General features: G+C 45.3%; 2 protein-coding genes across 2 annotated transcripts in view; one reads left to right on the forward strand and one right to left on the reverse strand.

The window, feature by feature from the left end:
• The window catches only part of FIRRM (FIGNL1 interacting regulator of recombination and mitosis), an 18787-nt gene extending 11490 nt beyond the window's left edge, over positions 1-7297 (forward strand). Inside the window, exons 14-24 of the mRNA XM_069789805.1 lie at positions 749-831; positions 1210-1261; positions 1598-1691; positions 2369-2550; positions 3222-3344; positions 4263-4358; positions 4802-4915; positions 5376-5480; positions 5785-5865; positions 6639-6752; positions 7059-7297. Coding sequence (XP_069645906.1) covers positions 749-831; positions 1210-1261; positions 1598-1691; positions 2369-2550; positions 3222-3344; positions 4263-4358; positions 4802-4915; positions 5376-5480; positions 5785-5865; positions 6639-6752; positions 7059-7244 — 1230 coding nt within the window. The 3' untranslated portion in view covers positions 7245-7297. The remainder of the gene's footprint in view (positions 1-748; positions 832-1209; positions 1262-1597; positions 1692-2368; positions 2551-3221; positions 3345-4262; positions 4359-4801; positions 4916-5375; positions 5481-5784; positions 5866-6638; positions 6753-7058) is intronic.
• On the reverse strand, positions 4955-26180 carry SCYL3 (SCY1 like pseudokinase 3). Its single transcript, XM_069789806.1, has 15 exons — positions 26030-26180; positions 22039-22331; positions 21325-21510; positions 20529-20642; positions 19490-19546; positions 18643-18745; positions 17931-18042; positions 17168-17245; positions 14835-14974; positions 13893-14080; positions 13190-13361; positions 11163-11306; positions 9817-10553; positions 5259-8443; positions 4955-5136 (listed from the first exon to the last, which is right to left on the reverse strand). The coding sequence occupies exons 2-14, from the start codon at positions 22201-22203 to the stop codon at positions 8381-8383; spliced, it is 2259 nt and encodes a 752-aa protein (XP_069645907.1). The 5' UTR covers positions 22204-22331; positions 26030-26180; the 3' UTR covers positions 4955-5136; positions 5259-8380.
• Positions 26181-26875: the final 695 nt, after the last annotated feature.

Below are 26875 nucleotides of genomic sequence, written 5' to 3' on the forward strand. Positions count from 1 at the left end.
GCTTTCTTTTATGCAGCATTCAATTTGTATTAAATTTACCTGGATTTGTTAGTCTATACTATGAAGTAATAAAATGGCATTTAATATTTAGAGTAGATTACATTGTTGCAATTCCAGCTAAGAACATACCATAAAATGGTAGTAAGCGAGTTTTTCTACTTCAGAGGAGTATTCTGGGCTTTGATTAATGTTATATAATGTTTGAAAAGCTTTTCACTTTTTACCGCACATAGACAAAAGAACCTCTAGCTAAATGTAATCCTTTATAAAGTTAAGAGCTGTCATAAAAATTACAACCCTAATTTAGGTTTGTTTTTTTTTATGAATGCTACATTCCTCATTCAGGTAAAATTTGTGTTCGTAAAAGAGGAAGAGGTTTTATTCTGTTTTTGGTAAGCTGCCAATAAAGCTGGCAAGAAATTTGGCAATACATTAGTTTAGAAAAAAATAATTTTTTTTCATAAAAGTTGCCTTGCGAAGAAGGAATGCACATGATGAAATGTTTTGAAAAGTGAAGGATCCTCATCCCATTGAAATGAATGTACATGTACATTGAAAGTATGGAAAACTAAACATTTAGCTGCTTGCTTGATGGTGTAGCTGAATATAGAGTATGAAAATGAGTTCTTAAAACATTTTAAATTGGATAAGCTGAAAATCTTATTAGGTTTTATGTTAATTAGTGGAGTAAAAATAGTAGGCCTGAAGTCTGTTTCTGCATGAATTTACATATATATTTTCTCCTTAGGAGTATGCCCTGCTGGATGCCGTGCTGAGTTCTAGTATGATCACATCTCTGCTAGCAATGGACTCGTGGTGCTTCCTTGCCCGGTAAGATGTTTTTATTACAGGTCAAGCAGGATTTTCACAGATCCAGTTAGTTCTGTTGTTGTACATAATTCCTTGAGAGAGATTTTTTTAAAGACAAAATTATGCCAGAATTGGATTCTTTTCAGATACAGAGCATGTTTTGAAAATTAGGAGCAGAAATGGCTTAGCCAGTTTTACATTCATGCAAGTAAGGGGAACATACCTTTTCTATTATTTAATAATTGTTTTCTGGAATGGTTCTCTCAAGTAAGTTGTGTCTGTGCATATCAAGTTTAAATAGTTAAAGGAAATGGCCATCTCTCAGACAAGATTTGTAATATTTAGTCTGTAAAAGAGTATGAAGTACAGACTCACAATCTTCTGTCTCTCACATTCCAGCTATGGAACAGCTGAACTGTGCGCTCACCATGTTGTTGTGATTGCCCACTTGGTAAGAACCAGTGATGTCTGCAATTTGGCACCAGTTTTAATCCTAGTTCTACTGGCAAACTTTCTAAATGACTGAAGACAGGAATTTAATTTTTTTCCAAATCCAAATGGAGACTATTTTAATTCTTCAAATTGGGTTACTAATTAGCAAAAGCAATACTGTGAAAATATATAATATGCCTAGTATTTCCAACATGTCCTGCATTGTTTTATTTAAAGTGTTACTGCTGTGATCCCACAGAGCAATTCTCAGAACATTCTGTATAGAATTCATTTGCTGAGTGGTGATTTTTTTCCTTAATTTAATTAGATGCATCACCCTTTTATCCTAATTCAGATAAAGTCTTGGCCCAGTGACTGTTACCAGGTCTCTGCCTTGGGTGTTCTACTGAAGCGTATGCTGTTCTTGATGGCTCCAGATCATCAGGCAAGTATAGCACCAGCACCTTTTGTCTTTAGGAGAAGAGATCTGAATCAGTAGCCTGTGTTAAAATATCCTCTTTCAGTTCTTCAGAAATGATAAGATGTTGGGTGCTCGCTTGCTGTACTTGATATTGTACTTCTTATTACTTTGTTGTAGTGGATCCTAATTTACGCAGATGTGCTCCTTAAAACAAGAAAGGCACATACACCTTTCCAAGAGTGGTCTTACTGAACGGCAATGAAGTCTATCCTTTGATTAAGTATGAAAATGGCACATCTCCCAGATTTGCTGAAACTGTATGTCCTGTCATTGCATCTGCAACTGGTATTCATGAGTGTTCTCATGTCACCAGATATAAAGAGAACTATCCTTCCCTGTCAGTGCCTCTCTCTATACCTCAGAGAGGCTAAAGCTCTTTCTTCTACTTGCTAGGGCCATTGCTTCAAGCGGCTGAAAGAATAAGTTGCTTAATCATTCTGATGTCCTATATGTGACAAGGGAGGTGGCAGTTCTAGAAGGTTATATAAATAGTTGATTTTATTTAAATGAAAGGTTTTACGCAATTTTTTTCATGTAATATTTCTAAAGCAAATTAGTAGTGCATTTTGGCTTCTCACCTTTCTGAGAGATTACCAAATTGTCTTGTGGTCTATTTAGTTCTTATTAACTTTTCTTTGCAGGTAGAATTTGCTCATAAGTTTCATCCAGAAGAGGTGGAGAACTTGGCTGTATGGCACCACATATCCCTCAAGGCCCTGAATCCTGATCTTAGGAAACGAGTGGCCTGTCAGCTCTGTGTGGCAGGGCTCGCACAGTGCAGGCGATGGCTGAACAGCAGGCGTGCTTTGGGAGAGCTCCGACCTGTGGTAAAGGAGATTTCGTTCTCTTTGTAAAAATGTGTGAACTCTGGATTTCCAAGCTATAAGGATTCTGTTGCTGTCACCTCAGTTCTATTCTGTGCGTTGCACAGATTTTTTTCCATGCTTAATTGGCATATGCATGAGCAAGAACTCTCATTTTAATGTTTTCTTCTAGTACACAGCACCATAGGACCCTCTACTCCGAGGGTGACAGTGGGGGTCTTGTGTTATTCTGGTGGTTGTTTGCTCTCTGGGTGAGCAGATGTATTTTTCTTTCGAATTTCTGATTTATACTATGTCATACAATTACTTTTAAGTTTTAAAGTTCTGGCTGTTTTTACGCGGCATCAAATCTGAAAGATGCTCGCTGGTCTCTTTGGCGAAGGAGTGTGAGAAAACAGAGGCTTCCACATGAAGGATCTGCTGCCAGCTTTCACCTGCCAATGCAGCTAATGACTACAGCAGCGTGTGAAACTCACAGAAGTAACGGATGGTTTCCTTGCTTTGGAAGCTTTATTGGCCAGTGGCCTGGTGGATTAGCTGTACTGTACAGCTGACAAAGCACACTGGGCTTCTTGCCACCTTGTATCATTTTAGATGTTTAATATGAGCCTGGGGTTTTGGTTTGTTTTACATGTAGGTGTCTTTGGTTTTACTTAGACATTTTTTCCTACTAGAATACTGCCCTTTCTGTCCTGCTGGTTGCCTGCAATTTTGCTGGTGATGCTCTGGAGGCAGAACTTCAGGCATCTGTCTTGGGAGTGCTTGGTCAGTTCTGGGCTTTTCTCCAGGCTAAGCAGGTAAGGGAATTTGCGGCTGCAATAGTGAAAGCAGCATGTCTTTGAGAGGATAGTGCTGTTTCATCATGTGTTTGTTACTAAGTTGTTTTACCTCTATTGGACCATTTCTGTAAAGCACAGTGTAACTGTGCTGCCCATCTGCTGTCAGCTGGTTTATGTAATTAGGCAGGCACGTGCTCTGTGGAGTGGAGTTTGAATTTGCCTGAATGTTACATATATGGCTCCTTGTTACTCCATCTTTTACTCAGTGTCAGATTCAGACTTGCTTAAGGAGAAGTCTGAAATACCTCATTTTGATTCATAACAGTTACAGATTTGGCCTATTTTAAATGTTCATTAGCATGTGAACAAAACTCATGGTGATTTAATTCGCACATAGCTTAGCACATGAAAACCCAATGAGCCAGTAATCTTCCTCCCATATTTGAGAACAAGGGGGTAAGGTGATTCCCTTGCGACTGTATACCTGTCTGCAGCTGCAGTAAAGGAAAAGGATTGTCATGGTTCTTACTCCAGATTAAAAAAGGAAGTTTGAGAGTGGGGGTGAAGAAGAGCCAATAATGTGTCCCTTCGGAGCTCTCTTCCAACCTCAGCCATTCTGTGAAGACATTTGGCAACTGGGAAGTACAAAGAAATAGTTCAGATAACCTTTAGCTGCTTATTTTAGTGAGTAGGAGGAGATGAGGGATAGAAATATTCTTAATAAAAATCAAAGTAAAGGGTCTTGTAAAATATGACTACCTAGAAATATTGATATGACTATTTTAATACTTTCTTCTGCTGCTTATGATGTGTTGGCTTATGTGTGTGAAGTTAGGCTAAGAATTTTGGAACGCTACTGTAGCTTTAAATTCTTTCTTAAGTAGTTATTCCATAAGCTAAAATGCAGTGTTACTACTATCTTGTGATTTGTTGAAGGTCTCAGATGAGCCATGTCTCCAGCAGACACTGTGTTTATTGCTTCACCTTTTGGAATTTTTTATCCAAGCATTAGATGCCCAACTGATTACTCAGGTAAAAAAAAAAACAAAATAAAACCTTCTTATGAATAATTTACTTCATGAAAACCAAGTTCTCTGTGATTTACTGAATCTCCAATGAGTTATTTCATGGTCTGGCCTTCTCTTAACACATGGAGGTTCCTGATTTTATTTCTTCCTTTATTACTTTCCTGGTCTTTAAACCAAGTATATAGCACTTCGGTTAACAGTGCTTTTGAGAATTCCATTACTGTGTAAGGTAATTGAGATACATGGATATGCTATAGAGCATGTGAATTTCTTTCTAAAATGCACACTGCAGCTTTATCCTAGCTAGTTTTATTCAAGGTGTAGCATGCTTCCTTTTGTTTTCAGTCCAGTTTTCTAAAATCAATGTCCTCAGATTTAAAGGTGAGACAGAACAGTTTTCACCTGCAAACTGTTTGATGTAGCTTTGCTGGGGTTTGTTTTCTGCAGGTATTTGCACTGCAGTCTTCCCTTTTCCAATTGGATCCCCCAGATCACGTTCGTCTAGCAATGGTGGATTTTCTCTCTTCTATGGGAAAGGTGTTTATACCACAAGAAGCACAGGTAAATATAATTGTGGCCTTAGTGAAATAGTCTTCAGTCTTTTGATGAAAAGATATGCTATTTATTTAAATATAAAGTTAAAGGATCAAGTTCATTAAATACATACAGGAGTGCCAGGGCATAATCATCTTGGAGAATTATTAATGGTCGATGGCAGTTTTATTTTTCATTGAGACATGCTGAGTGCATGCAAGATGGTTGGTTTATTCATTTGCTTGTTGCTTCTCACCAGTTAGAAAGGACTGATATTTGAACCTCCAAGAAGAAAGAACAGAACATGTCACCTCCTTTACAGTGTGGGGTTTTTTTATTTTTTTTTTTTTGCCAGACAGGGCAGTAGCACTCTTGCATTTCACAAACCTGTCCCTTGACCTCAGAGCGATTCTTTAATAATAAATCATGATGGTAAGATATGCACAGCTAACTCTGTGGAACTGACAGATATTTGTTCCTCTTTCAGAGGCAAGTTGTACCCCAGTTGTCATGTTTGTTTGCTTCGCTGCTAGCTGACCAGACCTGGCTGATTCATCAGCACGCGTTGGAGGCATTCACACATTTTGCAGAGGTAAGCATAGCAGAACTCTGGATGCATGCATTTGGCACTGTTAACTTACGTTGTACAGAAATTCTCCTGTCTTAAATGTTTGCTGCTCTTCACTGACTGATTTGGATCTCAGTATTACAGATGCTATTGCACATCAAAAGTGATGAGGGCTAATGAGTTGTAAGTTATGTCAGGAGCTGGAAGTGAAGGAAGATTGAGCATTGGTTGCAACAGAGAAGGGACTGTCACAGAAACATTTTTTACTTTGTTTATTCCTTTGTTAATATGAATGTACTAAACAATTATTACTCAACAATTTTGACAGGAAACAAGCCATGAAGATGTTGTTCCTCAGTGCCTTAATTCTGAAGAAACTAAGAACAAAGTTGTTAGTTTTCTGGCTAAGGTATGTATGTTATTGAACCATTTTACTGCTTTCTTAGTTGATGTTGTACACATCCATTATAAGCAGTACGCAGTCTATGTTGACACCTGCATTATCTGTATGGCGATAAAATAAGTAAGTTTAAAATAAATTGTTCTGTTAACTGGGATCTGGTTGAACTTTTCTACTTGCTTTAATCAGCAGAATTAACAACTGCCATTCCTATGCATGCTGCTCTTAGAGTACTTCCCAACTTTGATTTAAATGCTTTGCTTTTCCCTCTTTGAACAAAATAAATGGTTAAATGGCACAATTATTGTTCTAAGCAGAGAAGTTACCTATTAAAAGACAGGGATTTCATCATTTGGTTTGTGTGATTTCCTTTCCCGTTTCTCTTGGATCAGTTTCTGAAAGCTAAATGGATATGTATGAAATGCCTTAGTCCTTTTTGTATGTTAGAAAAATTTTTCTAAGACCAGATGGCTATGCATGCAGAATATAGACAAGGGGAAAGGGGGGGTGTTTATCATGCTGTAACCTAATGCAGGGCTATCTGGACAAACAGTTTTTGACAAGCAGATAATTAGCAAAAGAACCAACAGTCAGTCATGCTACACCGAAGTTGTAGATAACTTCAATCTCTTGCTCAGAAGAGTGTGTGAGAAATTAGATTCACTTTGAACAGCACATCAAGATCTCTCCGCCCTCCCCTTTGTTCTGGCATATAAATTGAGCCTATGACGGTTGGTAATGCTGCCTTGGTTTAATTACCTCTCCTGTGGCTTTCTCCCTAGACGAGGCAAGTAGAAGAGACAACAGAAGCACGAACAGAACGCGTGAAGCAAGAAAGGATTACCTGCAGTGCACAGCTTATGAAAATGGATGGAGAACTGGAGTCAACAGGAGAGGTATGTGCACTGCTTTAATCTGTCTGGGCTCTATTGTCGATTTCTGTCAGTTCTGGGAAGTATCTAAAGCGGTTCAAGATGGTCTTGCTGTCCTCCCATGTTCTAAGAAAAAAAGGTCCTGTGCACTCCTGCCCCTTAATACTATACCTGAATGCTCTGTACTGCCTGCCAGCCAGCAAGAACTCGCACAAGGCAAGGGAGTCTTTTGCAGCTCTTCTCCATCAGGCGTTTTCTTGCATTTGGATGAAGACTGATCATTTATGTAGAGCATTATAAATGATGTCTCATGTTTACTTAAATCTGCAGCCTCTGGCAAAAAGAGCATGTCACTCACCCTCTGAGGAGCAGTATAAGTCAGCAGTCGGCACGATGGAGGGGGCAGTGGAGGCTGTGAAGTTGCTGCTCCGGAAAGGGTCACCCCCTGCTTGGCTTGCAGTGAAACTGGAGGCTCTACATACAGCTATAGCTGTCCTCAGAGACAGTGTACGGTAAGGTGCTCAGCAGGTTTTAGAGACAATAAAACAGCTCAACTCCCTGTTCTGAGGGAAGAGATGCCTTTGTACCATGATTGCTGGAGAAGAAAAAACTGTGACACAGGGGATGCTCTACTGTACTGCTGGGTCTCAGTTAATGTGCCAAAATGAACTGAGGTGTGAGATGTTGGCCCATCTTTCATAATAACTGGGTGGAAGGACTGATATTTTAATGGACACTGTTGTGCATGAACTGTCCTTATGTATATTGCAAATGTTTATCACCATGCAGTAGCTTAGAAGAGCAAGCTATACATTTCATGAGATTGTATTTTGAATACTAAGATGTTTGAATCTGTTGTAGAAGTAACAGTTACCTTTGTTCCTGTCATGTACAGGTGACCAGAGTAGGCGTTTTTATTTTATTTTTAAAATACACTCAAAAATAACAATTTAAGGCTCTATACTGTTCTCTGAATATACCTCTGCTGCTGGTTCCACTCCATGCATATCTTTTAAAAATAATCTTTACTGGTCACAGTTAAGAGCAGAAAGAATGCAGTGCTTAAGCTGTTTGTGTTCAGTGGTCCTTCACTGCACGGTTCCTAGCACCTCTTATGCTATCCACTGACAGAACTATATAAACAGAAATAAATAAGTTGAGTAAACTGTACATTCATCTTAAAAATCATCTCTTAGGAGCCATTTCTAAGAGCTTTACTTTTCTGAAAAAAAGAAAAAAAAAAAGAAAAAGGCACATTAACCAAGGAACTCGATGTGACTTTCATTTATTGTCATCAGTTTTTCAGAGCAGGGATGAGTTCTGGAACAATCGCTTACACCGCTCTTGGCCTCCAGTAGCACATTAGGACCAACACACCCATCACGCCATTCCTCTTTCCGGTAGCAGTGGCGCGCACCACGGCTGGGCGTATTGCTTGAGTGCAGGCCTCACCCCTGCAGTTTTTGGCACAGACTGGAAAGGAGCATCCATTGCAAGAGATCGGGCCCCACAGGATCTTGCTGGCTGCTCCAGCAAGTGCCTGCCTTCTGGCAAAAGCAGTGCTGAGGTACTTATCCATTGTATTGGGGAAGCAGCGACTTCTCTTACAGAATCCAACACACCATAAATTGCCTTTGTTTCTTTCAGTCCCATTACCAGTTAGTATCATCTTCCCAGTTCAACTCCTCTTCTTCACCCCAGCCTGCAGCTTCAGCCTAGAATCACGTAAAATTACCAACATTAAGGCATGTGTACTGTACTTCTGTACTTAGCACAGCCACAGGAGCCAGCCAGTAGCCTGTGTAGCTTGCAATGGCAGAGCAAGAAAGACATTCATCCAGAATGCCGAATTTGACAATTCAAAAATGAAGTGCCAGTATTTGCAGCTACCTTGTTTCCTTTTGTAGTTAAAAGGTCTTTACCTTAAAGACAAGAGCAAACTAAGAGAGTCCTTTTTTCCTAAAATTGAAGCAAGAACTGGTTGTACCAAAACCACTTTCCATTAAGAACAGGATGGTATAAACTAGATGATTTCTTTCCCCCTAGGAAAGAGCTGTTGTCCTGCTTTATTCTAACACTATGAGTTTGGTCTCACCCATCCACTGACACAGCTCTTCTACTACTCCACAGCACTGACTGCACTACAGCGCGTGAATCCCTTCCCAAATGGGGTTGATATCACAACAGTGTGCCATTTTCAAACATCATAAACAACTTCAGTTTACATCCAAGACTCCTCTCCCCATGCTACCTGCTACCCCTGTGGTAGCTCTCTTGAGACTGAATTAGAAAAACAACTTGAAATCAACACCTATTCCCTAATGGAGTTATGTGTTCAGGGGGCAGTGTTGGGAGTGCTGCCTCCCCTCCTAGGAAACAGAAGCAGTCTCTGGAGTCTGTGATGGGGCTAGAGGGATTTACCTCCTTACTTAAAAAGGCAATTTTATAACCCCTCTGGTTCGTCTGAAACGGAGAAATGTCTCAGCTATTCTTTCATGAAAACAAAGCACCCAAAAAGCTTTACTCTACAATCCAGGGTTCTGGGTTCCTGATCTGTTATTTACAATGCTATTAGGTTTTCCCAGAAGAGCCAGGAGCAACACTCAGTCCTGAGCATCCTCTATGCTTAAAAGCCCCCTTCAGTTTGTGCATGGAGCCATGCCTGTTCAGCAGACAGGATCCAGCCTTGTTTTACCTGTCCAACAAACCAAGACTCTCCCTAATGTAGTGTAGGGTCCTTGCATCCAGGATACAGCAGGACACGTTAAAACTCCTTAGTCAGTGCCTTTAGTAGTGTACAAGTTAAGTCCACTCCCTCACTGTTTCTTAACACAGCTCTCTTGCTGCTGTAGTAACGGCCCACTGAATTACCTGGTGCCTGGTAAGATGCATCATTCAGGGCTCAGCATCTTGTATTCACATGTAAAGACTCAACTGTACAGTCGTATGCTGCTGATACTTCCTCAGGTTATCCACCATCTGATTAAGGAGCCAGCTGGTGCTACAACAGTGTGTTGTGCTATGTACATGCTTTTAGGATCCTCTCAAGTGTGCAGTCATTTAAACCCCACTGCCTATAGCTTCTTACCTCAATAAGATCAGCTGCTGCAAATTTGGATGAAAACAGCACATTCTGGGAGGCACCTTCTCTGCTGGATACTACACCAGAGTGACTGGGAACAACCGCTTCTGTCCTCGCTTCAGGTAAAATCAAGATAGCTGAAGAAGGTTTTATGTCTGGGATCATGTCAGCAAACCAGTCCAGCTCAGGGTCTTGTGTGGGTTTCCTCTTCACTTTGATCGTGAATTCTTCTCCTAGGCCAGACTCCGAAGAAGACTTCAACCTTTCCTGAAAGGTCATTTTTGGCAGCACAGTTTCTCCTAGTTGTTCCTGGTCGTCCCACTTGTCATTGCTCCAGCTGTTCCCAGGACAGGACTTTGCAGGGGGACTCAGTCTGAGGCTTTTGAATTCTTTGCTCAGTTGATGGGTACCCGGCAGAGGCCTTGGCATTTCAACTGCATCAGCCTGTGTCACAGTGAGGCAGTTTCCTGAGGACAGTTCAGGACTAGGACTGCTGGGCTCAAAGTCATCCCATGGCTTCTCATCTACATGATGTTCAGCAAAATAAGGTCTCACGTTGCCCCGCGGCTCTCGGGGCTGAATTTGAATGTTCACAGTTTTCTCAGTCTCTGTCTCCTCTGGCTCACTCCAGTCTGGCCACTCCTCTGCTGGCTTTTCAGAGGTAGTCAAAGAGCTCCTGCTGCTCCCTAGCATATTAATGCTTCCAGGCATTCCATTCAGGGGGGACTGAGTGTCATGCTCACCTATAGAAGACAAAGGTGTTGTTACATACTCATTGCAAGAGAGCAAGTGTAGAGACAGAGTTGTGCCTAAACCTCCTTGACATCACAGGTGGCACCTGGCATGGAAATAAGCCAGTAATGCTGACTGAAAGATGCTTCAGCGCTAAGCTCCTCTTGTATTAGAAAGCACGGCCACCTTCCTGCTTGCAATGGAGGGGTATTCATCTCAAAGCCCTGGGGCAATAAAAGCTGACTGCTGATAAGCAATAGGTGACTGAAAAAAGGCAATGAAAGTAAACTGAGTCCGCTTCTGAGGCCAGAGAATGAGCTGACCTATAAATCCAGTGTATCGGCCAAGCTGTGGGAGGGGTGAAAAAGCACAGCAGAGAACCTGCCATAAGGAAACAGAAATTCAAGGCCAGTCAGCCAGCAGTCTGTGTATATCATGATTCCCAAATAACTATTCCCTAGGAAGTCAAGGGTCAACACTCTCCTTCCTTCACTGTTACCTTCCTTGGTTCACTGAATCTTTCAGATCAGCACACAGGGAAAACGAACATCTTTTCAAGCAACACTTCATTTGTAGAACACTTGATTTCTAAAAAAGGAAGAGCTAGGGCTAAGTTTTACCTGTCTTTAAAGCCAGTGGATTGTCTTGCTGCACAGAAAGCTTCTTGACAGGTACCTTTCCAGTGATGGGGAACACACTAGAATTGATCTTCAAGGGCCGACAGGTTTGATTTCTCTGATTGCTTGCAACATGACTGGGGGAGTCTGCAGCGATAAAAGAAAAGGAAGGACACCAGGTCCACAAGGTGTATTGTCAGTCTTAGCTGAAACTGCCCGCAGCATTGCAGTGGTCTTATTTACAACACTGACAAGCAATACTGAATGAAGACTAGTGCAGCAATCCAACAGCTGCACCTCTTGAGCTGTATATAACACAATACTCCTCTGTTCCTGCCATCTGCAGCTCTTGCCAGTACAAAGTTTGGGCAACTGTAAATGGTCAGTTTCTGCTGATACATTCTTTCAAGAAATACACAATGAACAAACTGATTATGATCAGCACAGATGCTTAAAAAATGCTGTCTGCCACCTGGCTGGATCCAAAACCCCAGCTTCTGTACTGCACGGCATCACAAATCCCCTGTTTACCTGCCTCTCACACAAAAGCACAGCACTCACTGATAGTCACAACAATTCAAAGCATAAGCAAACTCATGCAACTACACAAACCCTCTTTTATGCTTGGACATGAGCAAACCAGCTTACAGGAACAAGAGTCTCTACCCTGAAGGCTGTATGACAGCCTCCCTTGTACCACACCTGAGGTGAGGTGGGGTGGTTGGCAGTCAAGGCCATGCTTTGAAGCTGCACAAGGCAGGTTTGTTTCCCTGGGCCAGTGATGATAGCTTGGCAAGCACCTAGTTCCACTTCATTTTGGGGAGTTGTGGCAGTGATTCACCAGCAGCAGCCTCGGCTGTGTGAGGCCCTGTTGCCACCACCCCAGAACAGCATGGCTTGGGCCATGGCTGCACCTGCTTCCACCGCCTCCTGTGCCTGTCCAGGCTAGGGGTTACCAGCACAGCCAGAGACACAGGGCCTGCGGCACAGGAAAGGACTGCAACTAACACACAGAACCCACCCCCTCCCCAAAGTGCCCTTGATAAAAGGTACATCCTTTTAGGGGCTTAAGCAAACAGCTTATTAAGCCTCACATGTTCAGTCTCTAGTACTGGTTTTTGCAAGTCATCACACTGTTGAGGACAAAGGGGGTTTTTTTTGTTGTTTGTCAATAGTTAAATCAGGTCTAATTTTAAATATCTTCTGAAAAAATAAACCTGGTTTTAGCATACAATCCAAAGGGGTTTATTTACTATAGTCTACTAAATCAATAATGTAAAGAAAAATAATGCAACAAGCCATCCACAGATTTTAATAAAGGGTGGTAGCTGTCGGTACACACACCATCAGGAAGAAAACATTTATACTTAAATTGAGCTCTATCATGCATTTCATTTGGTATCTATGTGTCTAAAGTAGAACAAATGCTGATTCTTCCCTCCAGTTATAAGCATTCTTAGTTTCAATATCCAGAAAAGCTTTCTCTTGGTACACTTGGTTCCAAGTTATCTAGCAGGTGCAGGGACTACTGTCTTCATTTGGATTAGCTGAAAAGCCTCCCGAGAGCTGAGAAAATAGGGAAGTTCGTACTCCTTTTCCAATCTATGAATAGAAATTGGGGGAAGAGGATGAGATTTACTATTTTTAAAAACATGAGGGACAGAGGGAATATTAAACAACTATCTGGATAAGTACGCAAGTCCTTTAGAAGGGCAATATGGTTTTTCCACCAAAGACAAACACACACACTTAACAAATCTCCTTTACTTACAGAGATTCTTAAAGGAAGAAGAGATTTAAGTTTTTTTCCATATATTTCCTACATTTAAAATACTTTCACATAACTCTTCTTCTGATATCAATTCTGTATCTGCAAACAGTACCTAATTTAGAATTGAAGTTTAGCTGCAAATTAGCTTTTTTTCAATTAACCTGTCAACAGCAACAGATTAATCATCCAAGAAGTTCTGCCTATGTTGCTCGGACAGAATGGGCAAGAATCCTGAGAGCACTCTGACCATATAATTTACCTTCAGGGGAGAGATCAGCAGTTTTCATGAAACTTGGCGCAGAGCTTTTGAAAATCTTCGTTCTTTCTCCACCTACAACTACTTCAGGTCCAAGCAGGGAGACGAGAACTGCTAAGCTGTGCAGTGTTATCGCAACAATAGAGTCACTGGTATCTCGAAGGCCCAGCAATACCTACACCAAGAACATAACAACATTACCAAGAACAGAAAATTCTGCTTTTTCACTTCTTTCCCCTTTAAATGTTATATTTGCAGCACATTTCATTCCTACGATCTCCCACAGCTCTCAGTAGATACTGGACATTATTCTGTAGCATAAAATCAGCCTACCACTTTGTGTTACAAGCTAAAGAGAGTGGCTGATCCCAGTGCCTGGCGAGCACTGGACCCTAACGCCAAGGCACCCTGAGCTTAGATCACTCCTCCAATCTTGACAGCTGTGGTGTAAAACAGAAACACGGTCTCTTGTTGGGAGGCTGCCAGTCAAGGCCGGCAGGTATCAGCACAGGTGGTGTGCGTGACAGAGGGCACTGGAACAAAACTAGTACTACAGATCGGGATGGGGTGTAAGGGTTAGGGCTTGTATAGAAGGAGGTTGCAAACTGTTTGTGGCCAGCACTGAGATTCTAACTTTGAGCTAAGAACCAACCCGAGCAGCAGAAATCGCATGTTCTAGAAAATACTGCGTATTGCTGTCCTTAACCTGTGGCAATATGATGTTTTTCAACTCCTCCCGAGAGAACAGTTCTGCATAGGCATGAATGTGAGACAGCAACACCATTCGAACGTGCTCCTCGTGAACCTCAAATAGCTTCAGCAGCACAGGAATGACATGCGTTTGGAACAAGGCTGGCGACAGGAGGCAGCTGGTCTGGCTTTCTCCAGTTTGCTCTAGGGAAGAGAGGTGAAGATGGGAAAAGCCTGCTTCAACAAGGGACAGCCCAGCCAAAATCTACTTGCTGAGAAACCATCACAGCTGAGATCTACAGTGTCACCCCACTGCCAGGTCTGATTCTTTGTCAGCTGCCAACACAGCTTGCCTGGGACATCAGAGATGGGAGGGAGGAGAGGCAGCAGTGCCAGTGGCTGTTGCTTAACAGCAATGGCTCTTGAGCACTGAAGGTCAAACCGTCACAAGACAGGTATTACTTGGCTGAAACACCAGTAGCTATTTAGGAAAAACTTTAAAGATATGGGAGGCAAACAGCAGAGACAGACATAGTTGGGGATCCAGCAAGACATGCTGAACACCTCTTGCAGAGGAAAGGAGAAGAGACTGAGCACCCTTACAGGAGAATGAGTGCAGTGGCAGAAGAAAAAAGGGGAGGCAGGGTAGGGGAAAGGCGAGAAGGGGACATACACAGTGAGCCACTGGGAAAGCCGGTACAACAGCTGGGGAGGCTGGGGGGACATGTAAACCTGGGAAAGAGCCCAGGCAATTCCTAATTCTCCTCCCAGTATCAGCAGAGCAGTGGAAAGTACTGCAAATGGGGAAGCACACATAACTGTCCTTTCCCGTTCTCTATGTTACAGTATTTGTTCTGGTTAAACACCACTACTCCCTTGATTCAATGGAATGACCACTCTGAATTAATTCCAAACTTGTCAGTAATAATTGCGAAGAGAGAAAGTATTGAAAGGTCACCTTTCTTTGGACCCAGCAGATGAGGAAGAAAACTCTTGACAGCTACAGGTTCTGCAAACACAAACTGATTGAGTAGAAGAGGCACCAGCCGTGATGCTATCAGCTCCTCTGACAAGCCAGCCACCCTGTCCAGCAGGAATCTGCGTTCCAGGAGAGAAAGATTAGTATCAAGACAGCCTTCCATGCATTTATGACTGTTTCCCTTAATATCGCTTTCCCCTCTTTTTGTGTCTGCTTCATCTCCTAGAGACAGCATCCCATCACAGCCTCTCATTCTGCGTGCACTCTAACCTAGAAGGACAAGGCTCTGCTCCTGCCTGAGGCTTTCAGGCAAGGGTAACACAAAACAGGAGCCAGAGACACATCCTGTAAAACCCCACACCCAGATCACAGGCTGTCACAAGCACATCCAGAAGCACCACCGCACCTTCAGTTGGCACATGAAGACTTCCCCCTCTGAGAAGCTGCCCACTGCTGTGGCATCAAACTGCCTCAGGGCTGGTATCTCCCATGAAGTGCTATGGCGTTAAAACTGCAGAAGAGATTTGTCCTCTCAACCCACAGCCTGGTGCATGGCAAGAGTTTTCCTACTGCTTGAGAAAAGGCTGTTGTACCCACCACACAAGGGAATTTTCCCTTGCAAAAAGGGAATCCCATTTTGAAACCACTTCTATCTAATACATTTTAGAGGTGGCCAGGGTATGGGCTGGGTTTATTTATTTAAGTCACAGAGTTTGATTTTTTGCAACTGCTCTTCCTTGTAAGATTTTAATTTTTAAAATATCAGTAACAGTTACTGCTTTTCTCTAGGCTTGGAGGAGACTAAGAGCAATAGTGCACATGCTATGAAAGCCCCTCTGCCTCATAAAAGGGGCAACACTGCCATATCTTTAAGAAAAGTATTCACTCCCTCCCTCAGTAAACACTGCTGTTAAAGACAGTGGGAACCATTCTGAATGCTCCTGCTAAGATCCCCTTTCTCCTCTTATTTCCTCCACTTAGTCTCAAACTAGTGGAATCAAACTAGTGTTACCGCTGATGGTGATGACAGAAGTATAAAACAGGCAGGAAAAATAGCTCTGTAGGAACACCCAGGCTCTTTTACATGGAAAAAGAAAGAAAAATTCACCTTATCCCTTTTTCAGGCCGAGATAATGCCATGACTACATGGAAGCTTCCCTTAGAGAAAACTTCTTGGGGACTATGACAATAGGATTTCCTGCAGATGCTGCACTACTGCAGCTGAGACAACCACTACCGACAACAGCTTTACCCTGACAGGGCTAGCACCACAAGGTTAATTCACACAACTTGTCTTACTGAAATCTCTCTTATTAGCAGTTTACAAGATCTGCCTAAATGGAAAAAAAATTGCAGCCTCAAGAGGTGCCTGGAGCTAGATTTCCCTTTTTAGCAAAGTTGCATCTAAAATAAAGCTACTTCTAAGAACAAGGCAAGAGAAAGATTCTTTTTTTCCAGCACATTAAAAGAAGGGCTCTGATATTTTAGAGCATTTTGAAACTGGGCAGATAGCCTTTGTGTAAAGCAACAGGACCCCAGGACAGCTCCAGTGAGGAGCTGTTCAACAGAGCTTGAGTAGATAAGCTGTTAGGCCGCGCTCCCTCCTCTACTGCAACACTACAGCACATGAATGGGGTTTCCAAATGATTCCTGGTTAGCCGTGGTGCGGTGGGAGATGGGACACTGCTGCTAAAGTGGGTGGAAGAGAACCAGAATAATTTAACTTCTGCTAGTAACATCAACATTATGCCCCACAAAGTGCAATAACTCAATTAGAACATGAGCAATGGAAACATTCTTTCCTTTTCATATTCCTGTACTCCTGGGAAAGGTTCTGTTCTCGGCCCTGCAGGAGTTCAACCCAGCTGCTAGCAAGCAGATGCGATTCAGAAAAGCAGCCCTTAAGCGATGTATGTCACTACAGTCCAATTTGACTGATTGTCCAGCAACATCAATTGGTCTAGCAGGTAAAACCACTGCTGCCCATACAGCTGTACACAGCGTCACTCCGGAGGCTGGCAAGTATCAGAATGATGCAGAGCCCAGCAGGTACCGCTCCTCCCAAACACCAAACCATTCACAAGAAATTGGGAAAGGAGGGAGTGAAGAGTTTCCTCTCTGATGCTTTCATTACTTTGGCTGGAGTACCCAAAAATATTACAAAGCAAACAATGTTGGACCAAAGCAATCAAAATCTGCCACCTGAGGAACTACCTCTCCAGCCACTAGCCTTCCCAGGTTCCCCCCACAATCCCATTCATCAGAAGTATTTCTGAAATAAGAAGCTTCCAGATCATAGTTCCTTCACTTACTTGAAAAATTCAGTTTTTTCCTCCTCAGACTTTAGTGTTAAGGTCTTCAGAAAATTCACAACTTCCAGAAAATCATTCCTAAGCACAAATATGTAGGCTGTCAAGTGTGATCCTTATTGATGCTTAAACCACCCACAACTAAGAGATTGCAAATCCCCATCTTTCATTTATCAGAGAGAACTAGACAGAGGGATACGAGTCAAAAGCCGGTGGGCCAAGAACGCCAGCACAGAGATGTGACCAGTTACCCGAAAGCTGCATCTGCACAGTGCTGCACTTTGAAGTCAGCAGTTCACGTGGAGACCTGGGGCAACACGGCATCAGCCACCTCTGACCACCTTACCAGGGCAACGAGGAGAACCAAGTGCCACCTTTCGCTAATGCCACCACCCAGAGAAGCACTCAGGTGACAGCAGACACAGCTCTTTGTGGATTATCTCGGAGCCTGCTTTGCTCCAGTGGTATCACTAATGATTGTATTTTCTAGAGCATTTCCCACCACCTCCCACAAGCTTGGAGAGGTCCAACTGACTAACTAAGGGGCACGCTTCTGTCACCACTGCTAGCACAGCACCTCATTTGGAAGGCTGATAATGCTTTCTTAATTTAAGAAGCTTTTGTCAAAGATCCCTGTAAGAGGTAGGGATTAAGTCTGCGCTTCCCATCTGCTAAGTAACACACCTTCACAAAATCAACACATTTGCAACACAGAAATAAGCAGTACCAAGACGTACCAAGAGAGGCAGGATATTCCTTTCCTTACCTGAAGAACTCATGAGACACTAAGCTGGACAGTGGTGGACGACACTTTGGATCTGGATTCAGCAGTGTACAGTGCAAGGTTTGCTGAAAGCTGGAGAGAATATCTGCTGAAACTGAAATCCAGAGCACCTACAGTTAGATTTCTCTCTCAAGAATGAACAAGCAATGTTCAGGAGTCCTCCACCCTCCCCCAAACTTATTTTTAGCTCTATTTGATAGCAAACTTGCTCATATCTGACCCTAAAAGGGAAAATAGCATTTCCATTTCTCTTCCTAAGCTGCTTGGCTAGTGGGGCACCAAGGAGTGCTACTGTCCTCCCAGGAAGCTTCCTGCTCCCCCTCTGCCAGAAGGCAGCAGCCCCCGCTCTGTTGTGGTACACAACATCCATGTGCCCATGTCCATAACCCTTGATGAAGGCAGCTGGTGGGGCAGGAGCAAGCGAACCTCTGATTGCTGCAGAGCAGGTTTGGGAGTGCTCGTGTTACACGGGCTGGTGGCCTGCAGCCACATCTGACCATGTTCAAATGCAGCAAAAGGGGAATACAGGGGAAGCCGAGGTCTGCATTTTAACTTAGCAAACACAAAGAACAACAATGGCCACCGAACCTGTAGCAAATCTGCCAGTTGCAACAAAAGGCAAATAGCTCGACACGCGCAAGGAATAAGCTACAGAGGCCTGTCGATAGCAAAATAAACTTGTGTCGTTCTTTACCCTGATCATTTAGGACTGTCAGGAGATTTTCAACCATTGTTCCAAACGCGTAGGCATCCCTTGCGTGCCCATAGCTGTTGGGCAGAATTTTGAAATCTGCAGACTGAAAATAAACCCCAAAAGATCAGTAAAGCAGGAGTTTATGAAATACTTGGTAGTTTCCATGAGTTTCTATTCCCGCCCCCCTGGCATATACACTCTCCAATTTTTTTATAGCATCAAAGCTCCACTGAGTATCCTACAAGTAGAATATTATGCTAAAAAAACCTCCACGGGGGAATTTATAACCCAAAGGAGCAACTACATCACGATGAAATGGTTCCCTGATGAATGCACGCAACAATTGCAGGTCAACACCTTTCAGCATTTCTATGGAAACAGGTGATAATTAGAGAAAGAGCGCTTTTTTAGCATAAGCAACTCGTAGGATGCTTAATGGATAGGAGGTGACTAACAAGTGAAAAAACAGGCTGTTAGGAGAGCTACACAACCGTGTGACCACAGTGATCTGGGCATTCTCAGCAACTACTCTGTAATTTTTGCAAAGCTTTGGTGATTTAGAAGCACTAAAGCTGCAACGCAAAGTGTTTGAAAAATAGTATGAGAACCTGCTGTCCCATCACTCCTCATTCAGAATTTCACGTCCCTGTGCCCAACACCATTCCCAAACCAGGGATGGGACAGAAGGGGGAATAAAGGAAGAGAGTAAACCTCAGATATTATCCAATAACCACTTCCTCCCACTGAGGCATAAGAAAATAAAACATGTGAATGAAAACTATTTCCTGAACATTTCACTTCTATTTGTTGCCAGCAAGAAGTTCCTCCAGCGAGCGATGTTACTCACCATCTCCTCACAAGGGATGCACGACTGGTCTCGTACCGACTTGACATGACAGAGGAACTGGAAGGAGAAGAGGGGAGACATGAGCTGCCTCGATTGCTTATCTGTGCCAAGCAGCAGAGGTAGGGTCTCCCCGCATGCCAGGGCTGAACGTGTGGCAGGAGGTCTGCCCCTGCCCCTTCAGCTGGCACCGAGGGCAGGCTGCACTTTGCTCTGCCCAGCGGGGAAGCACAAATGGACCAGGTGTGAAGCACCAAGCTGACAGAAAGCAACTTCAGGGCATCACGGCCAACTCATCCCTTTAGTCCTCAGTCCTACCGTCCCACATGATCCTTCTGGACAGGGAAAGGATTTCATGAGCTTTAGCAGTGAGGTTTTACAGCCATGCTCTTTGCATTGTTGTGCACCACCATGCACACCAGTTGTGTGTCTGCCTGATCACTTCTGAAAGGTGATACACGCCAGGGACATTCAATACAGTTTGTGAAGGATTTGTGGATCCTCTGGGAGAAAAGGCAATATACATTTACGACACAGTGCCAGGCTGCAGCAATGACTCTGCACAGCACGCAGCAGAAATCAAACCAGGCATTTTTGTGCTAAGACCAGTAACAAGCAATGAAGATGCCAGCAGCAAAACCTAAGGAGTCATTTAAATAATTTTCCTTATTGATTCATCTCAACCTGGATCTTCCTGCTTCACACTAAAGCTTTTTTTTTTTTCAGTTTGTTAAATCAGTGCAGAGGAGCGAAGATTTCTCGCTCTCCCCGGTCTTAACCTACCCTGCAGCCAGCAGCCTCCCTTAGAAAAGTAGCTGCTTTTTGGCTAATGAGGAATTAGTTTCTGTTTGTGTAGTTGTAGTTTATAGTTATGGTGTCCCTAGAGCAAATATTCAGGTCAGAGCTGGAAGTGAGCCAACACGCTTAATAGTAAATTCAGATAACTGGAAGGACTTGGGCCTTCACATCCATAGATAGGCAGCTTCAGCAGGCCAGGAGCCCTCTCCCAGGCATCAGAGGGTGCACTTCGCTTGGCTCTTACCTCTGGGGTGGCTTCATTGAAGTTACAGACTGTTTCCATTCCTCCCAGCTTCCAGTGCCCATCCTCACTTACAAACACAGATGATAAACAGACATTGTTATGTGTTAGGTTTCCCTAAAACAGAGGGGGAAAAAAAAAAAAAAAGGATAACAGACTTGGGGATAGATGAAGATGTAAAATCTTAATCAGCACTAATTACATGCTGCGAGGAGCTGAGGAGAAGCTGCCAAAAAGCACACAATTCTAAAGGTCCTTTGGGATTTTATAGGTGACTAGCAGATATCAGGCAGAAAGGCTGGGGTTTTAGAGTAAACAAAGCTCCAATTGTCACAGCCCTTGCAATGCAACTGTAAATCCAAAGACTTCCAACTATGAACACAAAAGCTACAGTCTGAGCTGAGATTTAACTGCAGTTCTGGACAAACACACAGTGCCAAAACACGAGAGTGGTGACACCAATCTCTTGCCACATGGCAACATGTAAATGAATGCCATCATGAAGGCTGAGCAATCCCATTTCACTAAAGTAAGAAGCACTGCAAGCAGATGTCAATTCACAAATTGAGAACCGCTCCCTTACTTCCAAAACCCACAGCATTTTCAGTCACCCTTCCTCCTACGAAGCAGCCAATGATTTTAGCAGTTTCAGCCTCAAAGAACTGCGGGATGTGTGTTTGTCTTTTTGTGAGGAACCAGGAATGAGACAGTCATCCAGGCAAGCCCAGATACAACACTCTCCTGTCACATTTCATCTGGCTCCCACCAAAGCCTGATGACTGCTGCAGACAGTACCTACCCTGTCATGGAGGAAGATGAGCGCCAGCAACACGTCGTAGATCCCTGCGCAGATTTCTGCAGAAGAGAGCACCTCCAGAACCATCTCCAAAGGCTTCACACGTTCTGTAACCAGGTGGATTCCATTTGCTTCCACAGTACAAGAGAGGAAGCGCAGAAGGCAAGGGTGGCGCAAGGTTTTCAGGTGCTTCCAGAAACAAAGACATCTGTTAAATCTCATCCAAGGCATCTCTTTTGGCTGCAGAGCTTAGTCTTGTACTTTTAGCCATGTTTTCTGCTTGAACTTAGACAGCTCCTACCTGCTCCTCAGCAAGCACTGAGCACACTCAATCACTTATTACAGAACTTTTATAATACATCTAGATACTAAGTCTTACACAGAATAAAGACAGTATTTTTGGTAGGATCCACCCAAGAAAGACTCTCTGACTTATATCCGCAGGAAGAGACCAGTACTCTGCAACATAATGCAGGTATTGCTATCTGAACATCGCTTCCCACCACTGCTCACATCGTGCGGTGCACGATGAGCTTCACAGCTGCAGATCCCCTTTTCCTCCCTGCACAGCAGCTGTTTGCAGCCAGGGTCAACTTTGACCTTTTCTCCAGCCCTTACTCCCCAGAGGGTTTGACCCTCATTAACTGATTCCCACCCCTCCAAGAAAAAGGAGGGACAGCTCTGACAAGTCTGTCCCAGGCACACTCTCTACAGTACCTTGGCAGCTTTATTAACCTTATCTTCATTCTCTCGCTTGTACACAAAGACCGAAGCAAGTTTGCCATCTTGCAGCACAGCCGGGTAAATTGTGTGTCCAGTTGGCAGTGCGAACGGTGGCTCTTCTAGTGTGTAGCTCTTTAAAGCGCTGTTCTCCGAGCCCATCACTTGCAGAGTTCGGCCGTTGTGGAGGTTCCCTTTTGATGACAAACAGGCCTTTGGGTGGAGGAAGATTTTTTTTCAGACAGATTTAGTTCCGGCGGGCACCGTCCAGCTCACCTTCAGATCATTTTCTGCAAAGCATGAAACAGCCATGAAGAACCTCCTCCTGCCAGTATCCTCTCCTTCAGTTTAAGGACAAGAATAAAATCCCCATTGTTTATTTTGTGACGGAAACCAGATGTCCACAAAAGGGTTCAGATCAACAAGCAAGCAGCTCTCTAGCTGTGGAGCTAGGACTGTGCTGGCATCTGTGTCAGCATCACCACCAGACATCACCAGCTCTGACACACAGATGAACAGACAGTACAGCGTCCACAACTAGTCCTTGAACTGGCTACCAAACCAAGAATCCACCAAAACAAGGTTCCACCAATACCCGCAGTCATGCAGACACCTACTCCAGAGGTTTAATTCAGATTAAGCACCGTCAGCAGTTAGGAACCATGACTGTCACGACCTTAGGGCACAAGGAGCCCTCGGCCTTCCTAAAAGCAGGCATTCCTCAATTCTCCAAGCCACAGAGGATTTCAGTGGAGCTATAGTCAGGTAACCTCCTCCAGTGGCATGCTTTTCACCCCTGGATTACCTTCTCTCCATCTGACAAATATTCCATCTGCCTGCCAACCCTTCCTTCTTCCCACAGCCTCTTTCAGGAAGAGGCTGACACAGATTTTTATGCTGCTTCCTCACATACAAAACTGGTAAAACAAACACGCTGATTACAGAGGCTCTTTTAGAAAACACTGACCGAGCATATGCTCTGTAATCAGGCTTGTGATTGCAGGCTATGGGCGAGACCCCAAATACTGGTCTGTATACAGAAGTTAGCAAACAATCTTTAGTAATAAGAGAATGAGAGAGCAAAACCTCAGTTGTCAGGAAAAGTGGGGAAAAAGAATTGCCCACCCCCAAGCATTTTTTGCAACTGGAGAATCACTTTATGGTGGTTGTTTCAAGCCACGACCCGAGACTTCAGGAAGGCAACAACACGGGACTCTCTCAGCTCCCCGATAGAGCTGTTCCAGCAAAGCTGCTGCTCTGGCCCCTCTCCCACTTCTCTAGTTCAAGCCCCCCCCAGGAGCTCGAAGGTCAGCAGTGCTGGGGGCCTTTTGGAGAGAGTGCTGGTCTGTTAGGGTTTCCTGGCTTCTCTTCACTGCTTCAGTTAAGAATTAATTATATAAATGATTGCCTCTCCCCCCTTTCCCCATAAGTGTCCTATATTTAAACATGTTATGATCTGATGTTTTTACTAAATGTAAATATGCCAACTGCACAACCCACTAGTCAACAAAAGCACTGGGAAGGAGCAGAATGCTCCCTTTTTAATAGACTTCACACAAATCCTTGCTCACGCATCACTTAATTACCTTTGTTAGCCAACTTCTGTAACAAACAGGTAGCTACCACTCTAGATGTGCTTCTTGCTGGGAGGAATGAACCCTATGAACACATTAGATATGGGAACCAGAACACATTACTGCTCTTAACTGTTTGACGTGAACAGACCTTAACCCTCCAGATTATATAACCACTACAGCCTGAAATTGTAAGTTTTTGGTTTTGTTTTTTTTTAAATTGAGCTTCTGTGTCCTGATCCACCTAAAATCTAAAGCTGAATTAACTACAGAACACACAACTTCCTCTCATTCTCTCCCCTCTAGTGTCAGGGATGGCTCTGCACCTTTTCAGTACCGATTCCTTTAATGTGACCTTTATGAAATAAAGGGAAAGCTATAGAAGTCTAAACTGCAGCTTCCCAGCACCACACAGAGGGGCTAGCAGGTGAAAAGGAAACACAATGCAGCAGTTACACACATTTCTAAAAATGACTTTCTTGTGAACTCTTTGGCACAAAAGGATTCGCACTGCCCCAAGGTGAAGGGCTTCCTCTCCAGCCGGTCCCTGGGAGCTCTGCTCTGGCTCTCCCCAGGTTAACCTTCCACACCTGTGTGTGCAACCACACTGGCTGCTCCTCCTGGGCCTAGCTGAGTGCTTTTATCTGCACTCTTTGCTCTTTTCAGCTTTGCTTTGGTTGCTAGCACTGCTTTAATTATTTCTCAGTCAGATTTTGCATAGGACAGCTCAAAGTATCTGAGCTGACCTAGTGCTTCACGTTCTTCCAAACACATATGGACATATTCACCAGTTACAAATTTGGCTGCAGAGACACCCACAGTTCAGAAATACTGTAACATCAGAGTAATTCAGATAACTGCGATCTACTCAAGTGCCACTGTATGACAACCAGCTCCAAACAAGCATCCCCCACTCCAGGTAACTGCCTCTCAGGAGGAGCCAGCAACTCTCAGTATCAAACGCCAAACACCTTCAAGCGAGCAGCTTCCAACAACCATGCCGCAAGAGCAGCCTGCAGAATCACGAGCCACACTTTTCAGGAACGCGTCAGCTCCGCAAAACTATCGCTTGGTTTCTTTTCTTTTTCACAGCACTTCAAAACATGTTGGCTACTGAAACTCCAGCAGGCAAAAGCACTTGCGAAGATGTACGTCTGGGTGTGGCCAAAGCCCGTGGAAGAATTCTTCTGATGCTAAAATAAACTGTCAGTCACACAACTACATTGCATAAGGACCACATATGCTTTGTGGGTTGAGAGCATTACCCGCATTAGAACCCTTTAATGTCTTATTTTCAATAAACCATAAACACAAACACTAGATATAACACACAGTGCACTCTGAGATGGAAAGGAGCCCAGCAGCGAAAGACAGAGGGACCGGTAGTTAAAAACAATTTGGGTTTGCTACCATAAACAGTGTTAAGAGTTGGAATTTCAATTTAGCTTCTTTCTGGAGCGATAACACCCAGCATATGAGGTATGCATCTGAAACACACACACACTAAGCCCTGTCACTCCACAGCTGAGAGCGAGGCGGTTCACGGCTTTCCACTTGCCCTGCCCGCCAACTCCCCTGCCAGCAGAGCCTCCTGGAAGCCGTTGTCAGAGGTGATGGGAGCTTTGCTCCCAAAGCCAGAGGTTTCCCAACACAGCAACTGCAAACGTCAAGTGGGCACCTTGCACAGGCAGGAGGGTGATCAATAGGCAACGGCCTCTGTGGGAAAGGAAGCGTGGTTTCACTGCACCTTCTGAAGGACGGTTCAGCCCTGGGCACCGGGCAGGAGGAAAGAGCAGCCACTTTAACGCGGAGGGCTCCCCGAGGGACACCAGCGTAAGACCAGCTGCCGGGAACAACGCCGCTGCCTACAGCGCACTCAAAACAACTACAGTCACCAAGGCGGCATTTACCTTCCCTCCCCCGCTCAGAAAACCGAGCTTCTGCCCCGGCCGCAAACCCTACTGCGAGTTACCAACACCCGCGGGGGGGCGGGCAGCGCTACCCTTTTCCGAGCCGGCCGGCAGGACCCGTCCTGAGCGAGGCCGGAGGCACCGGCTGCAGCCCGAGCAGCCGAGCCGGCCGGCCCAGGCGGGGGGCCGAGTGCCCGCGCCCCGGCTCCGCGGCCCCGGCCCCGGCCGCCATGCCGCGTCCCGCAGGGCACCGCCGGGGAGAGGCCGGGCAACTAGCCCGGGCGCCGGGGGAGACGGGGCCACCGCGTCCCCGGGACCGCCGGCGCCCTGGGGCGGGTGGCGGAGCGGAGCCCCGGTCGTCCCCGTTCACCGCCTCCACAGCCGCCCCAGCCCCTCATCAACCGCCTCCGCCATTAGCCCCTGCCACCTTCCACTACCTGCCCCCGCCATCGGCCCCTGTCACCCCCCGCTACCTTCCCCCCGCCCCGAACGCCCCCTCCCCACCTGCTCCCCGCCGGCCCGGGGTGGGGAGGCGGGGTTGGGGGGGGGGGGGGGGAGAGGTGCCGCCTCGGCCCCGCCGGCCGCTCCCTCCCTCACAGCGCGGCCGCCGACTCGCGCTTCCGGCAGCGGCCCACCCTCGAGTCGGGCGGGCGGAGCGCCGCCACCTGCCTTGCGCGCCCCCTGGCGGCGGGCGGGTCCGGGCGAAACGGGCGGGAGGACGGTCCTCTCGCGCGAAGCGGCGGCGGCCATTTTAGTTGTAGGCGAGTCTGCCCCCCTCAGGCCGCCGCCGCTCCGTTAGCCGCTCCTACGCGGCGCCCTCGGCCCGCGTCTGCCGGCACCCCCCAGCCCCTCGGGAATCGTGGCAGCAACCGAATTCCCGCTGGCGGGAGCCGCAGCCCACCCCTGCGCGCAGCCTGTGCTGGGGTCGGCCCCGCCGCTCCTGCCTGCGCTGCGGTCCAGGCCCCACAGCAGCGGCCGGGCTGTGCCCCCCCCCTCCCCGCCAGCCCCATCCTCCGTTTCTGCCGCTCGGTGCCTCCGGCGCGGTGGGCAGGATGGACCCTGCGCCTGAACCTCCTTTGCTGTGTGGAAAGGAGCCGTGCTGCCTGTGATTTATGGGTCTCGGGCGTTCGGGGAGTCGGTGTCTCCTTCCTTGGAACGCAGGGCGGCCTCCTGTCCCCCGGCGGCATGCGGGGAGCCAATTTCCTTCCACAGTTTCCCCGCTCAGCCCCCGCCGCCACGGCTACAGGGAGGGAATCGAGCAATAGCTTCCCGACCAGCCTAAATAAAGGGCGGGCGACAGGGTGAAAACTGCGTACGCGAGGCAGGTGGTCTGTCTCGCACACCGCCCCG

Source organism: Haliaeetus albicilla, chromosome 8 (genome assembly GCF_947461875.1).
Source record: "Haliaeetus albicilla chromosome 8, bHalAlb1.1, whole genome shotgun sequence".
NCBI lineage: Eukaryota > Metazoa > Chordata > Aves > Accipitriformes > Accipitridae > Haliaeetus > Haliaeetus albicilla.